Source organism: Bombina bombina, chromosome 8, assembly GCF_027579735.1.
Source record: "Bombina bombina isolate aBomBom1 chromosome 8, aBomBom1.pri, whole genome shotgun sequence".
Taxonomy (NCBI): Eukaryota; Metazoa; Chordata; class Amphibia; order Anura; family Bombinatoridae; genus Bombina; species Bombina bombina.
Genome location: NC_069506.1, coordinates 177,205,843 through 177,233,721, shown reverse-complemented (window position 1 = coordinate 177,233,721; position 27,879 = coordinate 177,205,843). Strand labels below are relative to the sequence as shown.

At 37.9% G+C, this 27,879-nt stretch overlaps 1 protein-coding gene across 1 annotated transcript in view; it reads left to right on the top strand.

Moving 5' to 3' along the window:
- LOC128638649 (uncharacterized) overlaps positions 1-27,879 on the top strand; it is a 426,945-nt gene that overhangs the window by 359,061 nt on the left and 40,005 nt on the right. The window contains exon 4 of the mRNA XM_053690744.1: positions 19,909-20,196. Coding sequence (XP_053546719.1) covers positions 19,909-20,196 — 288 coding nt within the window. The remainder of the gene's footprint in view (positions 1-19,908; positions 20,197-27,879) is intronic.

Below are 27,879 nucleotides of genomic sequence, written 5' to 3'. Positions count from 1 at the left end.
GTTAAATATATCTTTTAAATGAAATCCATGTTATGTCCCTTTAAGCACATGATGTACATGTAGTAATCATAATACATATGTTACATGACAGTTGACGCAGGGTACGGCTGCAGACCATGGCTACTAACCCCCTTGGTGCACCCCCTTACAGAGCCACAACTCAGGTACCAGGAGGCCCACATACGGTCAAGAAATGTGATTAAAAGGAGCTTTGGTCTGCTCAAAACCAGATTCAGGTGTCTGGATGTTACAGGCGGAGCTTTACAGTATAACCCAACAAAGTGTGTTCCATTGTCAATGCATGTTGTATTCTACACAACATTGCTGTGGACACACGTATATTGGGGGACATGGAACCAGACAAAGAGCAGCAGCAGCAGCTGGTTCCTGTACCTGAGGATGTGGACAGGGGGACACTGAGGGGGAATGAAGTGAGGGACTCTGTCATCCGGGAATACTTCACCTGTAAGTTACTTGTTCATAAGTACAGTAAACCGTAACATTCACATGTGTTTGACTGTACCTCACCAACCATTGCATGTGTATATATCATGTCTTGCAGAATTACATACTGCGGATTTCCACTGCATGTAAGTGAAACTACTACATCCCAACCCCCTTCCCTTAACCACCCTAATTACTGTATATTTCTCATTTGTTTAATTCATGTTTAGGTCACTATGATTTATTGACTATCATTAAGAATAATGAAAATGGATGTTTATACCTTATGTTCACACCTTCTGTAAATACATTCGCCTAGATTTAGAGTTCTGCGGTAGCTGTCAAAAGCAGCGTTAAGGGGTCCTAACGCTGCTTTTGGCCGCCCGCTGGTATTTAGAGTCGTGTAGGTAAAGGTCTAATGCTCACTTTCAAGCCGCGACTTTTCCATACCGCAGATCCCCTTACGCCAATTGCGTATCCTATCTTTTCAATGGGATCTTCCTAACGCCGGTATTTAGAGTCTTGGCTGACGTGAGCGTTACACCTCTACCGACAAAACTACCGCCCATGGAAAGGCTTTAGTTAATTGCTTTCTATGCTAACGCCGGTTTATAAAGCTCTTAACTACAGTGCTCTAAAGTACACTAACACCCATAAACTACCTATTTACCCCTAAACCGAGGTCCCCCCACATCGCCGCCACTATAATAATTTTTTTAACCCCTAATCTGCCGACCGCACACCGCCGACTCCTACATTATCCCTATGAACCCCTAATCTGCTGCCCCTAACATCGCCGACACCTACATAATATTTATTAACCCCTAATCTGCCCCCCCAACGTCGCTACCTTACCTACACTTATTAACCCCTAATCTGCCGACCGGACCTCGCCGCTACTCTAATAAAGTTATTAACTCCCGCCTCGCAAACCCTATAAAAAATAATATTAACCCCTAATTTGCCCTCCCCAACATCGCCGCCACCTAACTTCAAGTATTAACCCCTAATCTGCCGACCGGACCTCGCCGCTACTCTAATAAATGTAGTAACCCCTAAAGCTAAGTCTAACCCTAACCCCCCTAAATTAAATATAATTTTAATCTAACAAAATAAATTAAATCTTATTAACTAAAGTATTCCTATTTAAAACTAAATACTTACCTGTAAAATAAACCCTAATATAGCTACAATATAACAAATAATTATATTGCAGCTATTTTAGGATTTATATTTATTTTACAGGCAACTTTGTATTTATTTTAACTAGGTACAATAGCTATTAAATATTTATTTACTATTTAATAGCTACCTAGTTAAAATAATTACAAAATTACCTGTAAAATAAATCCTAACCTAAGTTACAATTAAACCTAACACTACACTATAATTAAATAAATTAAATAAATTACCTACAATTACCTACAATTAAATAAACTAAACTAAATTAAAAAAAAAAAAAAAAACACTAAATTACAAAAAATAAAAAAAGATTACAAGAATTTTAAGCTAATTACACCTACTCTAAGCCCCCTAATAAAATAACAATGCCCCCCAAAATAAAAAATATTTCCCTACCCTAATCTAAATTACAAAAGTTATCAGCTCTATTATCAGCCATTAAAAGGGCTTTTTGCGGGGCATGCCCCAAAGTAATCAGCTCTTTTGCCTGTAAAAAAAAACACAATACCACCCCCCAACATTACAACCCACCCCCACATACCCCTACTCTAACCCAAACCCCCCTTAAATAAACCTAACACTACCCCCCTGAAGATTTCCCTACCTTGAGTCGTCTTCACCCAACCGGGGCGAAGTCTTCATCCGATGGGGCAGAAGAGGACATCCAGACCGGCAGAAGTCTTCATCCTATTCGGGCAGAAGAGGACATCCGGACCGGCAGACATCTTCATCCAAGCGGCATCTTCTATCTTCATCCATCCGACGAGGAGCGGCTCCATCTTCAAGACCTCCGGCGCGGAACATCCTTTTGGATCATCCAATCGGATTGAACTTGAATCTGATTGGCTGATTCAATCAGCCAATCAGATTTTTCCTACCTTAATTCCGATTGGCTGATAGAATCCTATCAGCCAATCGGAATTCGAGGGACGCCATCATGGATGACGTCATTTAAAGGAACCGTCATTCGTCGTCTAGTCGTCGGGGAAGAAGGATGTTCCGCGCCGGAGGTCTTGAAGATGGAACCGCTCCTCGTCGGATGGATGAAGATAGAACATGCCGCTTGGATCTGTTGGGGGGCAGATTAGGGGTTAATAAATATAATATAGGTGTCGGCGATGTTAGGAGCAGCAGATTAGGGGTACATAGGTATAATGTAGGTTGCGGCGGTGTCCGGAGCGGCAGATTAGGGGTTAATTGTGTAATGCAGGTGTCAGCGATAGCGGGGGCGGCAGATTAGGGGTTAATAAGTGTAAGATTAGGGGTGTTTAGACTCGGGGTTCATGTTAGGGTGTTAGGTGCAGACTTAGAAACTGTTTCCCCATAGGAAACAATGGGGCTGCTTTAGGAGCTTAACGCGGCTTTTTTGCAGGTGTTTTTTTTTTTCAGCCCAAACTGCCCCATTGTTTCCTATGGGGGAATCGTGCACAAGCACGTTTTTCCAGCTAGCCGCTACTGTAAGCAACGCTGGTATTGAGAGTTGAAGTGGCGGTAAATATGCCTTTACGCTCCCTTTTTGGAGCCTAACGCAGCCCTTCAGAGAACTCTAAATACCAGCGTTGTTTAGAAGCAGCGCTAGAAAAAAAAGACGCGTAGCTAACGCACCCCTTCTAACGCAAAACTCTAAATCTAGGCGACTATTAGTTAGATATACCCATGTGTCAATTTATATTGGATGTGAGAAACCTTGATTTACATCTTATAAGTGAATATTACTATATGTAACCTTCATACACAACTATGTGATGTGGTTTATAGAACAGGAATATGTCATAAACATGATAATATTACCTTTTTGGGCCATTTCCACACAGGTATTATTATATGTTTTAACAATATTAGTGTACTAAAACACACCTCACATGGATGTGGATGACAATTATATGGTAAATAACAGAGGACAAGATTTATGGTGAACTATAAGAATATTTTTTTTTTTCTTGGCTTCTTGGATGAGGGGGCTGAGGTGCCTGGAGGGGATCTCCTGGTTCTCCTGGGTTGTGTGGATTCAGATGATTCTGCTGGAGTGCTGGCCACAGATGATAGGCTGGAGGCAGTGTCCTGCTGGTGTGTGAAGTGCTCAACCAACACACCCAAGAGTTGGTTTTGTTCCCGCCATCAGTTGTCAATCTGCATCTGCATATCAGAAATAACTCTCATAATCTGCGACTGGTTTTGTACTATTTCATTTAAGGATGCTGCCATGTCCCTCTGCAGCTCTATGGTACGCTGGAGTAACCTCTGTTGGCTCCTGTGAAACCTGTGTTGGTCTCTTTGTCTGCTCTCACAGCTTGCTATGAGCCTCCTCTGGAGTGAAATGTATTCCTCGCCCAGGGGAGAATACAGTGGATCTACAGGCTCTTGACCAGCAGGGATTCTAGGTGCAGGTTCAGCTCTATCTGCTGGTGCATCATGGACATCCTCAGCTGCTGGTGCATCATGGACATCCTCAGCTGTTGGTGCATCATGGACATCCTCAGCTGCTGGTGCATCAGGGACAACTACAGCTGCTGGTGCATCAGGGACAACTACAGCTGCTGGTGCATCAGGGACAACTACAGCTGCTGGTGCATCAGGGACAACTACAGTTGCTGGTGCATCAGGGACAACTACAGCTGCTGGTGCTTCAGGGACAAATACAGCTGCTGGTGCTTCAGGGACAAATACAGCTATATGCTCATCTTCAGATGGTGGAGCTCTTCCAAGGGAAGAGGATGGTGGAGCTCTCCGGGTGGATTGGTAGTCCCATTGACAACTAGTGTGCGCCCACTCAGCCTGTCCAGTTTGCATTTCCTGTGTGTAAAAGCCATGACTGGCCTGATATTGTGTTGGGGGGGGGTAAAGACATGGACCCTTTGGGACTGACTTGGCTCCCCCTCAAAGCCAAAAGAATAATCCTCAGGCCAGGTATCTTGCCAGGGCTCATCTGCCAATGGTGGTGGCATCACGTCCGGGTCCTCAACAGAGGCAATCCAACCCAGCTCATGCCTGGGAGCATACTGTCCATGTTGCTGCATGCCTAGGACTGGTGGTGGAGGTGGCTGCATGCCTCGGACTGGTGGTGGAGGTGGCTGCATGCCTCGGACTGGTGGTGGAGGTGGCTGCATGCCTGTTTGCACCCTGGTGACAGGAGGTTCTGTGGAGGAGTCAAATGATGAGAGGGATTAGTACAATCATATATATGTCCATGTGGGCATACAATGTACATTGATACATGCTAGGGCCTATACTCATTCTCATGTCAAACTCTATAACATGCATGTGCACATTGTGATTTGTGATATGAGGGACTTAAATATGCGCAGTATCCAGGTATGTGTTTCATACAATAGTTATGTGTACATGTCAATGATGGAGAAAATGTGTTCTTTAAGTGACATTATGGTCACACAATTTCCTTTAGCCTGATGTAGGCACATAACGTGCTTTCTTGAGCTAAAAGTATTGTGATGGCTATAGTGTCCATTTACTGAAAACTCTACATGTGGCTTGTGGCCTGTGTTACTCTGAGACATGTTAGTATTTCACTATTCTTTCATGATTCAGCTAGAGCATGCAATTTTTTTTTTTTTTTTTTTTTTTTTTATTGGCAAGCATCAGGAGTTTTATTACAACATAGTTTCATGTATAGATGAGAGAAAAAGAAAAATCAAAAAAAGGAAAAGAAAAACATCAAGATCAGTTCTTATAATGACAGAACCTGGTCTAAACTATAAAATACATTCCTGATTTTAACTCTCATCAAATACACAACATGACACTTTAAACCTGTCTACCTGATGCCCCTTTTTTCTTTTTACCTCTTTTTCCTTTTTCCATTTAATATCTATTAAATATCTTAAACCATAAAAACTAAAAACAAACAAACCATATAAAATGGAAAAAAAAAAAAAAGGGGGAAGAGAGGGGGAAAAAGAAAAAGAAACCAGGCTAGATAGACAGAGAGGATCAGAGCCTTAATGGTTCATTTGTTAACTGCAAAGATCTACCAAATTCCCAGGAGGACCAACTCCGTATTTCTAAAGGGATAAATTAAATGTTCAATTTCACTTGTGGGCAGAGCTTTAATAAAGTCTGACCACTTAGAGAAAAAACTCCTCACCTCTTGGTCATTCTGTAGGTTGGTATCTAATTGTTCTATTATGCATTGTTTCTTCAAACAATTTTTTACCTCTAATATACTTGGAGTTGCTCGCGATTTCTATTTCTTCAATATTAAGTATCGGACAGCGAGAATTACCAAAGTGACTATTTTGAGTTTATCTCGGGGGAGGCCAAAGTCCTCCAGTGGAAAGATTATATTTAAAGGAGAGAATGATAATGAAGATATTCCTAGTGAGTTGACCATCCAGTATTGTGTTTTCAGCCAACAATTCCTTATTTTTGGACAATACCAGAACATATGGATAAGGTTAGCCGAAGGGTACGAACATTTTGGACATTTATTAAAGGTAACACTTCGGCATTTAGTTCCCTTCTCTGGGGAAAAATACGTCATAAATAATAGTTTAACATGTGTCTCTCTCCACGTAGCGGAGAGAGTGGCACGTGCGATTGCTTGAATTGATAAGGTAATTACAGGGGTCTCTCCTAGATTCTCTGATAGTATGTTTGTCCACTTAACCTGCAGATTTTCTAATATTTCTGGGCCGTTAAGAGAGGCCAATCTCTGGTATATATAGGAAATCGATAGTAAGCCGTTCTTGGCTAATAGAATCCAGTTCTCGAGTAAACCTAGGGACGATTCCCAACCGAAATCATTTACTAATTTAAGGGCAAAATGTCGTGCTTGCAGATAAGCGAAAAATGTTTTATTAGGAAGATGGAAGTCCTTTTTAAGAGAATCGAAGGTTTTGATACATTTGTTTTGGAAGTCAAGTAGTTGGGAGATATTCTGAAGGCCCAGGGATTCCCATTTAGAGAAGAGAGCAGATTGTATACCAGCTTGGAAGTGTGGATTATTTAAGAGAGGTAAATATCGCGAGGTTCTAGGCTGAATATGTAACATTGAACATATCTTTTTCCACATCTGGATTGGATTGTAGATAGACTTAATTTTCTTTAGTATAGGTGGAATTATATTTTTATCACAATGTAATAGGGCTATCAAAGAACATGGGTAGGCTATATTTTTTTCAAGATCAAGACTTGTTACATAGTTAGCATTGGTTAACCAATCTATTGCTACTCTAGTCTGAAAGACTATATTGTACAAACGGATATCTGGCAGAGAGAGTCCTCCCTGCTCCACAGGAAGCATTAATTTAGATAAGGAGATCCTAGGTTTCTTATTCTGCCACAGAAAGGAACGAAGCGCTGAATTAAAAGATAAAATATCTTTTGTTTTTAGGATAAATGATGTATTCTGAAGTACATACAGGATTTTGGAAGGAGAGTCATCTTATAAAGTGCAATGCGACCTGACAGAGATAAGGGGAGTTTTTGCCAATTTTTAAAGTCTTCTCTGACTTTTTTAAGTACCGGAGGGACATTTAAATCGTACCAGGCATTAGGGTTGGAGGAGATCCATATACCGAGATACCTAAATGCATCTTGGACTATAGTAAATGGGATATTTGCACAAGAATCTTTGGTATGATTAAGCCAGCAGAGCTCTAATTTTAAAACATTTACTTTGTATCCAGAAAAGGAGCCAAATTGATCTATAATAGCAAGAAGTTTTGGGATATTTCTAGCCGTATTGGAAATATAAAGCAGTACATCGTCTGCATATAATGCGATTTGCAATTCTTACCCCTTAATTTTGATCCCTTCGAGTTGATGGCGAATCTGGATAGCAAGTGGTTCGATAGCCAAGTCAAACAAAAGAGGGGAGAGAGGACACCCCTGCCTAGTCCCTCTCCTCAGTCTTATATCGGATGTCATATCCCCGTTAACTAAGATTCTTGTATATGCATTACTATATAAATTGTTAAAGGAGCGAAGAAAATTACCTCCAAGGCCAAATTGTTGTAACGTGAAACACAAGTGGTCATGATGTACCGAATCGAACGCTTTTTCAGCATCAATGGATATAATTGCTTTATCAGAAGTGTCCTCCACCCCCCGTCCCCCCTGAATCCAGCAGGTTAAGGTATTCTATTGTCATGAATACCTCTCTTATCTTAGCAGATAAATTTTGCTTTAGGAGGAAACCTGCCTGGTCACTGTGTATAATAGAAGAAAGCAAAGGTTGAAGTCTATTTGATAGGATAGATGTAAAAAGTTTATAATCTGTGTTCAGGAGTGCGATGGGTCTGTATGACTCCTTTTTTTCTGGATCTTTCCCCTGTTTCAAGATAAGAGTTGTATAGGATGCAGTAAATTCCTTAGTTGGAGTATTACCTGAGATGTATATATCATTAAAAAGTGGAGTTAAATGCTTTATTATCTCGGGTGCTAATATTTTGTAAAATTCATTTGGAAGTGCGTCAGGTCCCGATGCTTTATTAAGGGAGAGATTTTGAATCGTTGTGGCAATTTCTGCTTCGGTAAGGGGAGATTGTAACATTTCCAGCGAGTCCGAAGTCAGGGTTGGAAAGGTTATTTGATTCCAGAAGTTTTCCCTCTGTGAGATATTAGAGTTTTTAGAAAAGTACAAAGACTCATAATATTCTGCCAATATTCTGGATATTTCTTTGGGGGAGTTAAAGCTTTTATTACCACATGATATAGTTTTTATTATAGATGAGCCTCTTTGAATCTTCTTTAAATTTGCTAGGAGCTTCCCTGTTTTATTACCATAGTGATATAATTTAGCCTTCAACCTAAGATCTCTTTGGGTACTTTTGTAGAGCAAGAGGGAGTCTCTCTCCGCCAACGCCGCGCTATAACTAGACCAATTTTCGGATGTTTTAAATAAAATATAACGGTTGTATGCATTCGTGACGGCCTTTAGTGCCTCGGTCTCCCTTTTTTTCATTTTCTTAGATCTAGAAATAGTATAGGCTAGTATTTCCCCACGAAGGACCGTCTTCGCAGTTTCCCAAAACAAAGCAGGTTTAGAAGTATGTTGTAGGTTAATGACTGCATACTCCCGAAATCTAGAGATAAGCCAATTTTAAAATTTTAAGTCATTTGCTAGATAACGAGGGAAAGAAAAACCAAAATTCCTGTTCCCCAACGGGATTAAGTCAAGTTCGAGAGTAATCGGGGCATGGTCCGAGATAGTAATAGGTAGAATATTAGCAGCTACTTTTGACTTACAGAATCTTTCATCAATCAGGAACAGGTCGATTCTTGAAAGCGATTTATGTGCTTTCGAATGGCATGTAAAGTCTCTAAGATCCGGATTTTGAATCCTCCAGATATCGCAAAGCTTTAGGTTGCGGGAAAGTTTGAGAAATAATTTAGACTCTAGGTTGTCTCTCTTGGTTTTAACTGGGGCAGAGTTCTGCCTGAGCCTGTCAAGGGGATGCTGGGGAGCCATATTAAAGTCGCCAGCCAGCAGTAAATAGCCTTCTGCGAATGAGAGAAGCTTGTTTTGCAGTGTTTCCCAAAATGGGAGGTTAAAAACATTTGGGGCGTATACGTTACAGAGTGTATATAGCACTTTTGAAATTTTAATTTTTAGCATTAAATATCTACCTTCCTGATCCGTGTCTACCTGAATAACCTCATAGAGGAGTTTCTTCCCCAAAAGGATCGCGACCCCGCTCTTTCTTTTTACTGTGGAGGGAAAAAAAACATCTTTAACCCAGGAGGATTTAAGTTTTAAAATTTCTTCAGATTTTAAGTGTGTTTCCTGTAGGAAGGCTATATTGGTGTTAATCTTTTTTAATTGAAGAAGTATTGCCTTCCGTTTAATCGGAGAAGTGAGACCTCCAATATTCCATGAGGTCATTTTAAGTTTGTGCCCCACAGTCATCGTTTTTTTTTATATGAGAGAAAGAGAGGTAAAAGAAACATGAGAAAAGAAAAGAGAAAGGGGAAGAGGGGAGGAGGGGGAAAAAAAGAAAAAAAAAAGAAAAAAAAAAAAGGGAACATCCATGTACAGTAAAAGGTAACTGTTCCACCCATGGCGTTTATTACCCTAACCTGAAGAGGCCCGGACTTTAATTTCTTTTAAGGGGGACAATTAATAGAGTAGAATTTTTCTGCTTCAGCAGCTGTATCGAAAAAGTGTGTTGTGTTGTCAATCATCAGTCTAAGTCTAGCAGGGTGCATAATAGTAGCACGAAGCCCTTGTATGAATTTCGTGCACATTGGGGCCAGTTCTCTTCTTTTCTGTGCCGTTTCTGCTGCATAATCCTGAAAGATAAAGACTTTGACACCTTCAACCATTAGGGGTTGATGTTTACGATATTGTTGTAGGAACATGATTTTATCCTGATAATTCAGGAATTTAGCTATGATAGGTCTTGGCCTCTTATTAATATTGGCAGAAGAAATTGGTCCTATCCTATGTGCACGTTCTATTATTATTTTAGGATAGTTCTCGGGTATCTGTAATAAACATGGAAGAGTATGTGTAAGTAGCTTGTTAAAATCTTCTGGCTGTTTTCCCTCGGGAAGACCAATTAATCTTAGATTATTGCGCCTTGAGCGATTCTCAAGGTCTTCAACTCTATTTTGTGCTTTAGTAAGGGCTAAAGATATAGTTTCTAATTTATCATTCTGGGTTGAGACCAGGTCTTCAAGATCCGAGACTCTTTGCTCAACCTCAGAAAATCTTTCAGCGAATTGTTTGACTTCTGAAGTTAGACAGGCGATGTCTTGTTTGAGCTCCTTTTTTAAAGAGTCAAATTTAGGGGTGAGGGCGTCAGAGATTTTAGTGACTAAAGATTGTACATCAATATGTTCTTGCAAATTTAAAGGGTCACAGGGGGGTACCTGCATCTCTGCTTGGACCTTCGGGAGCAGATTTATGTTTCTTATCTCTTTGTCTGACCGACATGGCCGCTGGTGAGGTTTTACCGTGAGGGTGAAAAAATGTATCCATAAACTATAAGTGAACAAAGTGAAGTGAGAATTGTTTATTATATTAAGGGGAAAAAACCCAATCAGAGAAAAAAAAAAAAAAGAGGGGGGTAGGGAGTGCGGGGCAAATGTGAAGGTGAAGTGCAAATGTGGGAGAAGAAGGAAAAAAAAAAAAAAAAGAAAAGGTGAGTTAAGTGTATCAGGCAGCCGTGTCAGGGAGACAGGAGAGTTTTTTTCTTCAAATCTGTAAAAGTGTATAAAGCGGCCCTTTTACAATTACCTTTAAAATTTATGCGAGTTTGAAATTAAAGAAATTTGACCCCCCACAAAGATGTAAGGAGTAAGTATCGATTTTAAGTGTATTACCAAATGTGGGATAAAGTCAAAAGTAATTTAGCCTCTAGAAAAGATGTAATAGTATAGCCGTATGTGGGGAAGTATAAACTACTAGGGCTAAAAATATTTTGAAAAAATTAATCTCTGATAGTTATGCAATAAAGTCCAGTTATCTTTTTGATGCTATGAGAGAGAAAAAAAGAGATTTTTAGGGTACCTTCTACGTCAAGGCAAACAGTTCTTCTAAATTGTACTAAGTAAAGTGATACTGAAACCTAAATATTAAATTGACAATTAAATCATCAAGGGAGGAAAAAGATGCAGAAAGCGCCTTTTACAGATATTGATCAAAAAGACATGTATTTTTTTCTCCCCTTTCTTCCCACTTCCTTCCCCTTCCCCCTCCCTGTCCTCTCTCTCTCCTCCTTTAAGAAGTTTACAATGCCCTGTTTTCCCTTAGTTCTCTTTAAAGTGAATTCAGTAGATATAAGGCTACTCGCTATGTGACAGATTTCTACAGTGTGAGCTGGCCTTAAAAGTGTTTTAAGAGTTAAGTGTAAGGGTATATTAGTGCAGGTACTAAATCGGAATCTATTTGTCAATCCTAGTCGGCCACTTTGTTCCAGTTATCTCTTAATCTGGGGTATCAGTAGCCAGAGTAAAAACAAAAGAAGTTATAAAAGTTAGAATTGATAGAACTACTTGTATAGTGTAGTTTTAGAACATATAATATGTTTTATAAAGCTCCTAGACTAGAAGCCTTTTTAAAAACTAAAGTAGTTTTATGGTGAACTTTTGCCCCATCTAATGTGGTAATCCAATTCTGACTATTAGGGTTAGTTCTATTGCTCTTTTTCTCTTTTTTTTCTTTCCTCTCCTTTCTTTAAAATAAAGATTTAAGGTGGTTTATAGAGGGATTCTAGGAGCATCTATAGACTTAATATTTAAGCTGACAAACCTCCTTCTTCTCCTTAGTTTTGATAGCGGTATGCTCAAGGGGGAGGAAGATAGAAATTAAGTAGCAAATTTTAAAACAATTTCCCTTCTAATAAAATAGAGCTATACAAAATGAAACATTAACTGTTTACGGTTTCTTGTACTCAGCAGAAATTAGATCTATACAGTCCTGTGTTCTCAGAATGTATTGGGCTATATATTAAATATGCAAAACTTGTGAGTTAGTAAATTATTTTAACAAAATAGCTTTATAGTCCCCAAGTGTTGGTATAGGTTAAACCAGTGCTTATGTGACTTTTCTCCTTTTTTCTTCCCCTCTGTCTTCCTCTTCTTCTTTCCCCTCTATCACTCCTCTCCTACTCCTTCTCTTTTATATTTCCTCCAGATTAAATGGGGAACTCAGATCTTGATTCAATAGCACAACTTTCCATGTATTGGGCTTTAGAAAGAAAAGGTATTTTTGTGCCAATTTAATTGTAATCCTTAATCCAGTTAAGAAGTGTCTTTTACCCCAACCTGGTATGTCCTTGGCAGCCTTTAGGTCAAATAACAAAAATAGAACCTGTAGAGCTTACCTTTTCGCATGCCGCCCCCCTGCAGTGGTTGAGTGTCTAGCCAAGAAGTACTCACTGTGCCGCAGGCTAGTTCGTGAAGAAACAAAGCAGGCTTCCAGTTATATGCCCCTGCGTGTGACCCAGGGTGCATTCACCTCCTCTCAGCAGATGGTATAGGTGGCGGAGGGAGAAACCCGGGCAGATGTAAGCCACAAAGAAAAGGTACAATTTCAAAACCGTCCCTCTAGCCCTCTCTCGAACACTATCCAGGAGTTCACCTCCTCCCACGCAACACCGGTGGGGGGGGAGGCGGAGCAGCTGCCAAGGAAGAGTCGGACCCGGGACCGGTCACAGGAGGCACAAGAAGCCCAGGCAAAAGGCGGCCAGCGGCAATTCAAATCCTGCCGGAACAACCAGATGAAGCAGCCAGACGCATCAAAGAACAATCCGTATGCCAACGATGCCGACTCACCTCCTCCCACGCAGCACCGGTGGGGGAGGAGGGGGGGCAGATATTGAGATGCGGGCAGGTCGCGGTCCAGCCAAGAAAGCAGCAGGCAACTCAGAAAGGCAAGGCTCAGCGTCTGTACCGGGGCCGGCCCAGCGAGCATAGCGGAGTTCAGGAGAAGCAAGCAGGTAAGCAGGGTAGTGGTTTGTGGCTGATCCCACAGGTGTCGCTTCACCTCCTCCCGCGCAGCACCGGTGGGGGAGGAGAGAATTCAGGCAGCAAAAAACGAGTGGGTCCCGCTCAAGCCAGGGAAGCCTCAGGTGTCACAGGGCTAATAAGACTTAGGGCCAGAGCCGGTTCAGCGAGCACCGCAGTAGCCAGGGGGGGACAAGCAGGTAAGCTGAAAGAAGAACTATGTACGTCCCCACAGATACAGCCTCACCTCCTCCCGCGCAGCACCGGTGGGGGAGGAGGGGGAAAGGCCAGGAGGACAGGTAGGAGTCAATCAGGCCAGAAGGGCCACGGCCAGCTCGGGTATGTTGGCATTTGCAGAGGTATGTCAGCGTTTGCACAATGACTGTTCTTTGGGGGAGACGGCTATTCACAAACAGGAGGGGGAAGAGGACAGGTAGATTTATTCTATATGTTTTTGCTGAGAAGTAGTTAAGAGAAGTGGTTTTTTAAAAAAAAAAAACGAGTATAATGTTGCTCCTGTCCCCTTCAGGAGAGAACGGGGTTTATCAGTAGTAGGTAAAGAGAAGCCAGTTCAACCCCTTAAGCCATCTGTTATAATAATTAGGTTAAGCTCCAGGTCTCTCCAGGTAACCTGTTTGCCAACACAGTGAGATGTAATATCACTGTTATGGGTTCCCGAGATGATGTCTCAATCTGTCCAAGAAAGCAGCCCCAAACATGGGGTAAGGCGCGAGGATTCACCACCAAGAAGCTATGGGACTGGAGTATTGAGCCAAGCAGCAGCTACAGCACATACTTTGCTCCTTCTCCACCGGAACCCTGAGCCAACAGGGCATAGAGCATGCAATTTTAAACAACTTTCTAATTTACTTCCATTACCTAATTTGCTTCATTCTCTTGATATTCTTTGCTGAAAAGCATATCTAGATAGGCTCAGAAGCTGCTGATTGGTGGCTGCACATCAATGCCTCATGTGATTGGCTCACCCATGTGCATTGATATTTCATAAACAAAGAATATCAGAATAATTAAGCAAATTAAATAATAGAAGTAAATTGGGATGTTGTTTAAAACTGTATTCTCTATCTGAATAATGAAATAAAAAAATTTGGTTTAATGTCCCTTTAATGTGAAATCTAATTGTAGATGTTTTTGTTAGTAGGCCAAATACCATGCTCCTCATTGTGTACATGAATGTGTGACATTAAAGGATGTTATATCTCAAATACATATAATACTGGTGTGTGGGATGTTACTCACCAGCATGCTGTGCTGAGGTTGCAGCCCCTGAGTCATGAGCCCCTGGAAGTCCTTGGACTGCTGTGATACTCAGGGACCTGCGTATCATCTCCTGCCAGGTGTTGTATTCGGTTTCCAGGGGTGGACCACCGCCTGTTCCCCTCTGGTGCATGGCTTCCTGGCCCATCTTCTCCTTCACCCGCCTCTTACAATCGTTCCACCTTTTTTTCAGTCCCTCGATAGTCCTCCTCTGCGGGGCCACGCTGTTTACAGCATCCTCAACCAACAACCATGCTGCCTTACGCCTTTGGGCAACTCCTTTGCCCTTATCCTGGCCAAAGAGGGCACTGTGGTTGTCCATGATGGCCTGGACTAGCGCAACATTCTCATCGAATGAGAAGTTTGGGCATCTCATGCACTCATCGTCTGTGGCCACCTGGTTTCCTCCCTGAGATGTCCCTGGTGTGGGTTCCTCCCTATCCTCTCCCTCCTCCCCCCTTCTGTCCCCATGTGCACCCTCTGTCCCTCTTCTAAGTGTGCCTAGTCTCGGGGCATCTCCCCTCCCATCATCCCTTCTAACTCTCCCTCTCCCCACTCCACTTACTCCCTGATGGGGACCCTGCTGCTCCTCCTGTCCACTACAATACTCCTCTCCCTGCAACTCCACTCCCCTCCTACCCTCCGCCCTACCTCTCCCTGCCATCCTCACACTACACACACTCACACACTCACACTCACTCCCAGTTCAATCACACACAATCACAACCAAACGCTCAGCCTATCACACTGTAAAATAGAAATAAAATGTGTGAGGTGTTAGAAAAAAAAAGTGTTGTGTATTTTGTATATGTATGTATGCAAAATGTGTGCAATATGTAAAAAAAAAAGTGTAAGTAAATGTACAGGCTTACCCAAACAAAAATCTGACCTAACTAACTTTTATGCTGCGCCTCTCTCACTGCTCTTACTAATAACTCTCAACTCACTGTAGTGTGCTGTAGTTCAATGAACCATCCAAACACACTGAAGAAAATGGTGGCTGCGCATGGGTTTATATATGAATTTTGAATAGCGTAATTACGTGGCGCATCTTTTAGAACTGGCGGTTATTTTTTACGATTGTTAGCCTAATTTGCATAAAACTACTCTTTATTGAGACTTTACGTGAACAAAATACTGGCGTAAGTACTTGCGACGACTAAAATGTGTATTTGCGCACATTTTAGATGATCGCCGGTTTTTCATACTTACGCCAGTTTAGCATCTGACGGCGCAGTATATGTGATAGCTGGAGTTGCGAGGTGAAATTACGGGCTGCGCGGGTTCCCTCGCTTGCGCCAAAAACTACACCGTATATCGGATCGCGCCCTCTGTTGTTTTGCCTCAATTCATTGAGCACCATTCTACTAGTTTAACCAAAATTACTAATCTCTCCTGTCACTATATAACTGACTCAATATACAATATTAGAATAACACTAACACAGGTGATGTGTTTTTAACGTGTGTGTGAGCAGCATGATACTTCCACTATTTGCTGCCTTTTACTAAGTTTAAAATAAAATTTATATTTTAACTTACTACAATTTCTGATAATTTCTGCAATTAGTGCAAAAAAGCATTCTTTTTTGGATACACTCACAAATGTGTGAAATTTGTCCCTATTTGAATAATTTTGCAAATGCTTAAAGGGACACTGAACCCAATTTTTTTATTTTGTGATTCAAATAGAGCATGCAATTTTAAGCAACTTTCTAATTTACTTCTATTATCAAATTTTCTTCGTTCTCTTGCTATCTTTATTTGAAAAAGAATGCATCTAAGCTTTTTTTGGTTCAGAACTCTGGACAGCACTTTTATATTCAGCAAGAACATCCCAGTTTGTTCACCAAAAATGGGCCGGCATCTAAACTTACATTCTTGCATTTCAAATAAAGATACCAAGATAATGAAGAATATTTGATAAAAAGAGTAATTTAGAAAGTTGCTTAAAATCGCATGCTCTATCTGAACCACAAAAGAAAAAAATTGGGTTCAGTGTCCCTTTAAGCACTACTACTTAGGTCAGCAAGTAGACACTTAATACTAAACAATCGTTTTCCTTCCTTTTGCTCTAGAATTTCATACTATACTTTACCATACTATACCATGCACCATACAATAGTATACTAAACTATACTTTACTATACTATACTATGCCATACTATACAACTTTACTTAATGTATATTACATAATACCATTTAATACAGCTAGAATAATGTTTAAGGCATTATTTCCTATTTCCTTATGTACAGTTCTAATAACTGATGGCACTTAAACATGAAAAAAAGTAAAAAATAAAATATGAATTGTCTTGTCTTAATACTTTGCAGTTTCCTACAAATATTAAAGGGCCATTATAGTAAAAAAAAATACATTCCCTAATACATTAGAGCATGTCATTTTAAGACTATCAACCCTAGACTACTCTGTGTCTAACCCCCACAAAGGGGTTAAACACACAGTAGAAATACTGTTGCAAGAGAAAAATTAATGATGGCACCACTATAAATGAATACTTAAAGTCTTGTAACCATCTATGATTAGGACAAATTGGCCTAAAAATATATATTATATTCAACTGCGGTGTGGTGCTTAGTATCAGAGTTACATTTAAATTCAATAGAGAATTGAATACAAGGATACTATAATAGCACTCCTAAGACTCTGTGAACAAATTAGAACGGAGAACTTGATAAATCACTTGAGTTTAAAAAATATTAATCTTTATTAGAACATAATTAAAATAATGGGTATAGTTAAAACTAAAGTGTTAGCAGATAAATAGTGATGATTTACATCACATTATTAGTGGGTTGGTGCTGGTAGTTAAAATAATGCAGGCTCAAATTGGGTATAATTACTGGTTCCTTGTTGGTGGCAGGATATTAGAACTTGTAGGTCAAAAGATGACAATAGTATAACACCCAATATATTAATTCCAAATTATATTTTGGTTACAATAAGGATATTGTCACTCTCCAATCTCCATTATTGATATGGGACCTAAATAATGTCAGTTCTAATATATAACGTTATAATATCAATATTGAGTTAAACTGTTCATTATTATCGATTGTTGAACAATATATCAAAGTATTATATTAGCTGATTTATGTGTATAACAATAACAGTTTACCACCAATTGATATTGGATTATGAGGATAGCTTATGAGTTCAAAGTTTATTAGCAGCTTTTATGTATTGCAACATGTTTAGTGTATACATTTTATTTTCACAATAGCCCTCTTATCACTGAATCTTTGAGTGTTTATTAAGGTATGGTACTAATTGTAGTGCTTTGGTTCATACATTAGACCACCTACGATAGGGTAGTATTTCTTGCTGATACCCCCACTCAGGATTCAGGAGTGACAAGCTATGTTAATTAATCACTCTTGTCTAATATTACAGTAAAAAGTGCCGGTCCACTTGTATGAAAAATAAAAAATAAATAAAGATTTAGCTGATATTAACAATTATTACCAGCTGGATAGTGAAACATACACTTTGTTCATATCATTGTGTATATTAATATATTATGCAGAATTGCTATTAAGTTATTAAAGGGTTAATGGGCTTAAATATCTATCTCTGCACAAATCCTGCTGAGCGTCAGTGCCTAAATAAAGCGTGTTGTTATATAACAGCCAATTGTATATCAGGTGGAAACCGGTACAAACTCTCACGTTAATTATACAAGTAACTGCTCATTAAATATGCGATCTAAGAAGGCATCGATACAAGTCCCAATTGTCACTATTATTTGGTAAAATACTAGAGCGTGTCGGTCCACTTATTATAGAGATTACATGCTAGCTGATGTTACCAACTATTGATAGCTTGATAATTAACTCACGCTTGGTAATAACGTTTGGTCTTGTTATATATTTCACAAAGTTACTCTTATATTATTGTGGGACCAGTAAGTTGTAATATCGTTTTTTGCACTCGTTCTACTCGGCATCCATAACTGTATAATGCGTAATGTGGTATTACTATCCGTTATTTATCAACAGGAGACCTTGTAGGTTAGTACGTTAATTAGACACACAACTGCATATCAGAATGTCATTCATAGAAGGTATGACCACTAACCCAAATTTGAGTCTATAATGAACTACTACCAGGCACCAAATGTACCCACAACACGCTTTATTTAGGCACTGACGCTCAGCAGGATTTGTGCAGAGATAGATATTTAAGCCCATTAACCCTTTAATAACCCTTTAATAACCTAATAGCAATTCTGTATAATATATTAATATACACAATGATATGAACAAAGCGTATGTTTCACTATCCAGCTGGTAATAATTGTTAATATCAGCTAAATCTTTATTTATTTTTTATTTTTCATACAAGTGGACCGGCACTTTTTATTGTAATATTAGACAAGAGTGATTCATTAACATAGCTTGTCACTCCTGAATCCTGAGTGGGGGTATCAGCAAGAAATACTACCCTATCATAGGTGGTCTAATGTATGAACCAAAGCACTACAATTAGTACCATACCTTAATAAACACTCAAAGATTCAGTGATAAGAGGGCTATTGTGAAAATAAAAAAGTATACACTAAACATGTTGCAATACATAAAAGCTGCTAATAAACTTTGAACTCATAAGCTATCCTCATAATCCAATATCAATTGGTGGTAAACTGTTATTGGTATACACATAAACCAGCTAATATAATACTTTGATATATTGTTCAACAATCGATAATAATGAACAGTTTAACTCAATATTGATATTATAACGTTATATATTAGAACTGACATTATTTAGGTCCCATATCAATAATGGAGATTGGAGAGTGACAATATCCTTATTGTAACCAAAATATAATTTGGAATTAATATATTGGGTTTTAAACTATTGTCATCTTTTGACCTACAAGTTCTAATATCCTGCCACCAACAAGGAACCAGTAATTATACCCAATTTGAGCCTGCATTATTTTAACTACCAGCACCAACCCACTAATAATTTGATGTAAATCATCACTATTTTTCTGCTAACACTTTAGCTTTAACTATACCCATTATTTTAATTATTTTCTAATAAAGATTAATATTTTTTAAACTCAAGTGATTTATCAAGTTCTCCGTTCTAATTTGTTCACAGAGTCTTAGGAGTGCTATTATAGTATCCTTGTATTCAATTCTCTATTGAATTTAAGTTAACAGTAGAAATACTGCTCAGGACTCGTTAAGCACTGCTGATTCCAAGTGGAAAAATTTGCTGATCCTATCAGCAGTGCTAGTTCCACATCTGAATTGTGTGACTAGCACTGCTGATTGGGTCAGCAGTGTTTTCCACTCTGGACCAGCAGTGCTCTGTGAGTTCTGAACTGTATTTCAACTGTGCGTTTAACACCTCTGTGGTGGTTAGACACACAGTAGTCTAGGCCTGGGTCAATAGTCTTAAAATGACATGCTCTAAGGAATTAGATCATGTCATTGTTTTTACTATAATGGCCTTTTAAGAAGCAGAAACAACACATATTGTTTTATGCTTGTTATTATTTTACTCTTTACTGATGTTAGTTTCTGTATTATTTATACACGAATGTATCTTGTGATTTTCCAGACCTTAAAAAACCTGACATCTCCTGGAAGAAAGATGATGCAGAAAAAGGATTGTACATAATTACTTGCACTGCACCTGAACCACATGAGGATTACACAATTAGATACTTTTCCGTTTATGAAAATATGGATCAAATCAGAAATTACAATGCTCCAAAAAAATCCTTAAAAATGACCTTCAGAGAACCTGTGAAGGATTTAGCCCAGTACAGATGTATTTATGTTTTAAATTCAATAAACACTACAGATTATCAGATAACATCACCATTCAGTGACTCTCTGCAAACAGGTGAGGTTTTTTTTGTACTACTAAATATAACATTCTATTCATTTTTTTATCTTGGAAATTAACTAGTTTCAGAGCATGAATAGAAGGTAAATGATACACCTATTTATAGTTCTGAATAAACTAACCAGTTTTTAAAATCCTAAACACAAAGGCCTAGACTTCAGTCACTCTGCAAACTTGAAAAATATTTTTATCCTACTTTGCAAAAACAAAAATAAATTAGCGTTTGTAGATGTGAACATTTTTTTCTGATCACTGTCATTTTATGGGTATCAGTCAGGACCATAATGGAGCATAATCCCCAAATTTGGAGTCAGAAGATTTTGAGCTTCTCAGCACAATCCTGGTCGATCTATGTATAGATATGACTTTCTGAAAGTGGGAGGGGAAAGGATGCGCACTCTCCCCCCCCCCAAGCAAATTAATATCTATACACAGTAGAAAATGTATGCATATTGTCACCCTTGACATTATGAGTACCATACAGTGGGACATCATTGGCATCTTTGAGTTGGGTAAAAGGCAGGAGCATCATGCATTTTTTTTTCTTATAGATAGCTCAGCATGCTAAGGCACTGTGGCTGAGCTCTGTAGCAACCCAAGGGTTGCAGGTTTGATCCCCGGCGAGGTCCACTCAGCCTTTCATCCTTTCTGAGGTTGATAAAATGAGCAGCACTTTGAGACCCTTACGGGTGATTAGCCGCACTTTATAAGTACCCAATACATACATATATACAATGATAAAATGATGTGTCCCAACTCCTGAACAAAGGCCCAACTGCTAAAAGGGTATAGACAGAAGGCCATAAAGCCCTCCACTGTAACAATTATATTATATATTTATTGAAAATCCATTAAAACAGGTATATGACCATAACAAACTGCTTAAAAATGAAGAAAACAAAAAGGAACAGGTGGTTTCAGATATCTGAAAAATCTTACCTTGGGCAAATTTTTGTCACTTAGTCTTTTGAAATCAAATATATTTAAAAGTTCCTGGTTGTATTTTAGGGGCACTTTTAGATGTGGGAGAAGGAGGTGCAAGTCCTGTTACTATATTATTGTAAAAAATATTCACGCTTTGGATACCGCACGTATTACAAGTTGAAAGTAAAAAGTTTCACTCATGTGCTAACCCGACGCTCGTAAAAAGCCAAACTTTGAATATAACGATCACGTTAACGTTGTCTCCCATAGACTTCGATTGAGCACGACAAGTGGAAAAAACACCCTACTTGAGCGTAAACACAATCGCATTTTCTCAGGTGCTCTAACCCAACATGAAAATATTAATATTTCACATTCCAATGTTCTTCACATAGCAGAATATGTTCTATTTATTCATAAATAAATATTTCTATGTATATATATCTGATGGATTTGTGGTAAAACATATATATATATATATATATATATATATATATATATATATATATATATACATATATATGATTATATATACAGATATATATATATATATATATATTTATTTATTTATAAATAAATAGAACATATTCCCCTATGTGGAGAACATTAGAATGTAAAATATATACAGTACATACACAGTTAAACACTTTATGAAATATAAATATTGCATAACTATGATTTTACATGTTTTCAGCTACTTAACAGCAAAGGGCTCCAATCCACTTATATATGTCTAGATATGTAAACATTTGTATTTATGCATTTATGTACCAGATTTACAGTATGTAGAAATATATATTTAATAATACAATGTACATTATTTTCTATGTGAAGAAGATAGGAATGGAAAATATATGTTTTGCACATCACTTTTCTCAATTTAGATCTTAACATGGTCGGGTTAGCGCACATGATTCTTAAAGCATTTTATTTAAATTTTACACAGTTCAGCACATCTATACATATACAAAGCCATTTGTAGACATGTATATATATATGTATCTCTGTGTTAAAGCACTTTGCAGCCTTTTTTCACTAACACCTGAGAGTCCTCATATCTTTAAGCCCTTGTGACTTTGGATTGCAATTTTTTTTTAAATATTTTTTTATCAGAAAGTGTTATTATGAGTGTAAATGTACTTTTTAATGTAATTTTTTGATGTTTTTTGTGACACTTTTTATTTAAGCATAACAGTTAACCAGGGCTCTGAGGTCGCAATAAGCCAACACGAGTTACATTCAGTAACTTTTGAGCAAACAAGTTTACTTTCAACTTGTAATACACGTGCTACTTCTGACTCATGCAGACACCAGTAATAAACCACTTATTGCTCAAGCGTAACATTTAATGTGCCACTTGTAATCTGGCCCTAAGAGAGCATTTGTCCTACATTTCGGGGGATAGTACCTGTTCAGCCTTATCTAGGCATTTTATTTAAATTCATCTTAAGAATGTAAGTTTATTTAAATGGCAAGCTATTGAACAGGTCAAGTGACCCACTAGAGGTGGAGACAGATACAGGTTACTGTGTTGTCAAGAAATGTATTGGATTTTCAAATTGAATACTTTGGTTCCCAAAGGATTTAACTCTAAATTTGATTATCAATAACTGGGAATATGTATTTATTTTAATCTTTATATCTGTTTCAGCAGCTTAGTGCATTACTCATGTGTTCTACCCCATTGCTTTTGGTTTGGGAGACTGGTAACACTGTATCTGATTCTTTTTTTTTTTCTTTAATGTCCCAACAAAGGGACACTTTATTTAATTTTTCAATTTTAACTATACATACAAAACAAACTGTGATAAATACATCAACATATACAAAAAAGAAAAATACAACATCATCAAAAATACAGAAATCAATCACAGCATTACATCTTGTTTGGGGACATAGCTCACCAAACTTGAGGGAAATTAAATGTAAATTCTTTACATGATATATATGATTAGTTGTTTCCCCCTTAAACTCTGTCCCCGATTAACTACTTCTCTCTACTCTTCACCACATTCTATCCTTTTTATATATACTCAGAAAACACATGTCCCCAACAACACTATATTCTTTATCATATTTATCGATGTGGGCAAGGGGGGAAGAGAGAGAAAAAAAAAAAAGAAATGTATAAATCAAAAAAGCCTTAACCACTTACTCCCCCGGCTCACCAAGATCCCAGTCAACTATATCTCAGTATCTATTATGACTCCAGCCATTGTGTAGGAAGAACTCCTTCTATAATCAATGACTGGAAATGTATTGAGTTCTTCAATGGTAACAAAAATTGGGATTGGTTGAACCGTGGCCATACCAAAATTACTTTTAACCATTTTTTAAAATAATCTCTAAAGTGCTTTTCCACCAGCAACTTATTATTGTGTAATTCTACATTCATTTTCAGTTTTATAGCATTGACAAACTCCGCTATGCCTGGAATATTGTGGGAGGCCCATTGCCTGAGTATTAGATTTCGCGCAACTAGAATGGACGTATTTATCAGCAATTGGTCCCCCTTCTGTGTGAGATTATACATCAAAAAGAAAACAATATAGGGTCCGATTACCAAATCATTTTTGAGTATTCTGTTCAACCAAAAGTTGATCTTACACCAGAACTGCCTGGTCTTAGGGCATGCCCACATATAATGAAATATGTCTACCCCCTCCCCTCTGCACTTAGGATAATAGCGTTTCTTATCATTCTGTGCTTACTTTTGATCCTGTTCGGGGTCAAATAATATTTATTCACTATTTTCAATTGTGATTCTCTCCAGCTGCAATTTGTTGTGGCAGCTTCAGACAGGCTTATACTTTTCTTAATTTCCTGTTCTGTTATTTCTGGAAAATATTTCAAATATCCATTCTTTAATTTCCCAATATATTCTTGGCCCCCCTTTTCTAAGTAACATCTGATACCAGTACTTAATTGATCGCATGCCAGATTTATAAATATTAATCCCTGCCTCAATCTCTTTCCAGTCCCATGCCCAATTTCTTAACTAGTCTAGCTGGTTCAGATAGCTTCTTACTTGCAAATATGCAAAGAAATTCTTAGGGGAAAGATGATGTTTTTTAGATATCTCTGCATACGTATCTATGTAGGTTTTATCCTCATTTATAAATTGTGCAAAGTTCACTAGACCTTTCTCATACCATTCTTTAAAAACTACGTTATAATAACCTGATGAAAAGTCTGGCACCCCAATTATTGGGAGGTGACGCGATACGCGATAATCAATATTCAGAAAATTAAACATTTTCTGCCATGTGCAGATTATGTTTGAAAAAGTTAACATCTGATGTACGTTACTAGGTAGTTTATTAAATGGTTGATGAAGCACAGCCTTCAGATTAAATGGGGCTAATAAATTCGATTCTATATCATAGTAAGTAATGTATTCTGCTTCTGTGATCCAATCTGCACCATATTTTACCATTGTTACCCAGTTATAATGTTTTATATTAGGTAAGGAGAATCCCCCATATTCTTTGAGTTCCATAAGTCTATTTATTGCAAGTCTTGATTTTTTATTTTTGCCCCACAAAAATCCAGCACAAGCTTTATTATACCGATCAATATCTTGCTTAGGGATAAATGTGGGTAAATTCTGTAACAGAAATTATATTTGTGGAAAAATTATTGCTTTAATGAGCATAACCTTCGGGGAGAGAGATAAAAAAATACATTCCATTTATTGAGCTCACTGGCCAGATTTTTAAATACCTCTGTAAAATTAATATGATACCATTCACTCAGCCTATTTCCTATTTTTATCCCTAGATATTTGATATATGCCACTTCCTGGAACGGGTGTCTATTATGACTTTTTGAGGTCTTATGTATCCACAGGATTTCAGATTTACTGGAATTTATTTTGTAACCTGAAAATTGACTATAACTTCTTATAATTTCCAGACATTTAGGAATATTTACGTTTGAATCTTTAAGAAATAGCAAAATATTGCCGGCATGCAATGCCACAACCAGGTTCTTATTCCCTAGCTCAATTCCCCTTATTTCCTTCCTTAGGTAAATAGCTAAAGGTTCTAATGAGATGTTAAACAGCAGTGGTGAGAGAGGGCAGCCCTGATGGGTGCCCCTCTACAGTGTAATATATTGCGATAATTCGTTATTAACTAACAACTGTGATCTTGGCTTATTATAAATTAGCTTTATTATATTCAAGATGTTTCCCTCAAAATCAAATTTAGTAAGAGTTGTGAACAGATGAGCCCAAGTGATAGAATCAAATGCTTTTTCTTCATCTATAGTGACCAGGGCCATATCGTCTTTGCTGTTCTTCCCGAGTGTCTCTCTTTTATTATAATAATAATCTAGTGTTAATAATACCCTGTGCATATTACGGACCGGGTTTCTGCCCGCCATAAAGCCAGTTTGATCTTCATTTATCAGGTCCCCCATTACATTTTTAAGTCTCTCCGCAAGAATGGCCATTAAAATTTTATAGTCTAAATTTAGGAGGGATATCGGTCTATAAGATCCCATGTTCTCCGGATCTTTACCTTTTTTATAAATAAAGGAAATTGTTGAGTCTATAAAATAAGGTGACTTTAATTCATTCTGTGTAAAATACTGCTCAAATAATTTGCTTAATACTTCTGTGATATTATCTTTCAAAATTTTATAAAATTCAGCTGATAATCCATCTGGCCCTGGTACCTTCCCTAATTTAATTTTGTCTATAGCTGCAACTGTTTCCTCTGTGGAGATTTTCTCTGTTCACTTGGTCTAAATCGTCCCTAGAGATTCCTGGCATCAACGGGGACTTTCGCGTATAACTTCTGATAAAATTTAAGGAGGGCTTCCCTGATTTCAGACACCTGTGTATACACTGTCCTTTATTAGGGATATCATATTCTTTTTTTCCCAGTTTTAATGAGTTTTGCAAGATGTTTGGTTGAGATTCCCTGGTATCCCTGAAAGTATACTCTTGATTTTAGTTCTTCAAAAGCCCATTTTGTTTTTAAAAATATTTCCCTTTCCGCTTTGGCATGGGAATATTTTTCCCAAGTTGTTACGTTTGGATTATTTAAGTACTTTCTAAACTTATTTTTAAGCTGATTAGATAAGTGTATATCCTGACTTCTAGCCTTTTTTTTAATTTTAACCATATACGCCTTTATTTCCCCTCTCATAACTGCTTTTCCAGCTTCTCAAAAAATCTCAGGTTTATGCAGATATTCCTCATTTAACTTACAGTAATCTTGCCATATCTCCCTGAGCCAGTTACTAAACCGAATATTATTGTACATAAACTTAGGGAAACTAAAAGAATTTATACTGTTCCCTCCTTTGCTATTGCACTTGATTTTTAGGCTAATTATTGCGTGGTCTGAAATTATGATATCCTTTATTTGGGACTCCATATCCAAACTTAAAAGAGTGTCTTCTATTAAAAACATATCTATCCTCAAAAAACTTTTATAGGCCCTTGATTCACATGAATAATTGCGTGTATCGGGTGTTGAAGTCACCATATATCTTTTAGTCTTAGTACCTTACTTATTTCCCTCAGACATTTTACCTCTCTTTGCTGTCTAGCAGAGTGTTTTTGTTGAAAACGATCCATTTCTGAGTGCATAGCCATATTAAAATCCCCCATCAGTATTGAGTTCTGACCTAGATATGGAGCTAATTTAACCTTCAATTTATACCAAAAATCTAGGTCCAGTTTATTAGGTCCGTATATGTTACAGAGTGACCAGATTATTTTCCAATCTCTATCTGTAATATAATATAACGTCCTGCCGGGTCTAGTTCTTGTTTAACTAGACTATATGCAACTCTCTTATTAATAAGTATAGCTACCCCACATTTTCTTTTCGTGCATGGTGTAGCAAAAATCTCTTCGATCCAATTTACTTTTAACTTAGGGATTTCAGATGCTTTCAAGTGTAATTCTTGTAAACAGATTATGTCGGGACTCGGTTTTTTGAGTGTTTTAAAAATATGCTTTTGTTTAATTGGTGACGTAACCCCCCCCCCCCCACATTCCAGGACATTATCTTTAAATCCTTACCCATTATCCTACAATAAAATCTTGATTCATGGCTCTATTTTAAAAAGAATAATATTCCCATAAACAACCTGGTTATGCTAACCCTTAGGTCCATCAGCATGTATCCTATCCTCTGATACCACTTGCCAGGGCCGCCACTAGAAATTTTGGTGCCCCTGACTCAACCATTGATCAGGCCCCCCCCCTCTTTTGACATGTGCAATTTTTGACCAAGTGACTAAAACGTATATGCACTTTATTCTTACAGGGAGTGCAGAATTATTAGGCAAGTTGTATTTTTGAGGATTAATTTTATTATTGAACAACAACCATGTTCTCAATGAACCCAAAAAACGCATTAATATCAAAGCTTAATATTTTTGTAAGTAGTTTTTAGTTTGTTTTTAGTTTTAGCTATTTTAGGGGGATATCTGTGTGTGCAGGTGACTATTACTGTGCATAATTATTAGGCAACTTAACAAAAAACAAATATATACCCATTTCAATTATTTATTTTTACCAGTGAAACCAATATAACATCTCAACATTCACAAATATACATTTCTGACATTCAAAAACAAAACAAAAACAAATCAGTGACCAATATAGCCACCTTTCTTTGCAAGGACACTCAAAAGCCTGCCATCCATGGATTCTGTCAGAGTTTTGATCTGTTCACCATCAACATTGCGTGCAGCAGCAACCACAGCCTCCCAGACACCGTTCAGAGAGGTGTA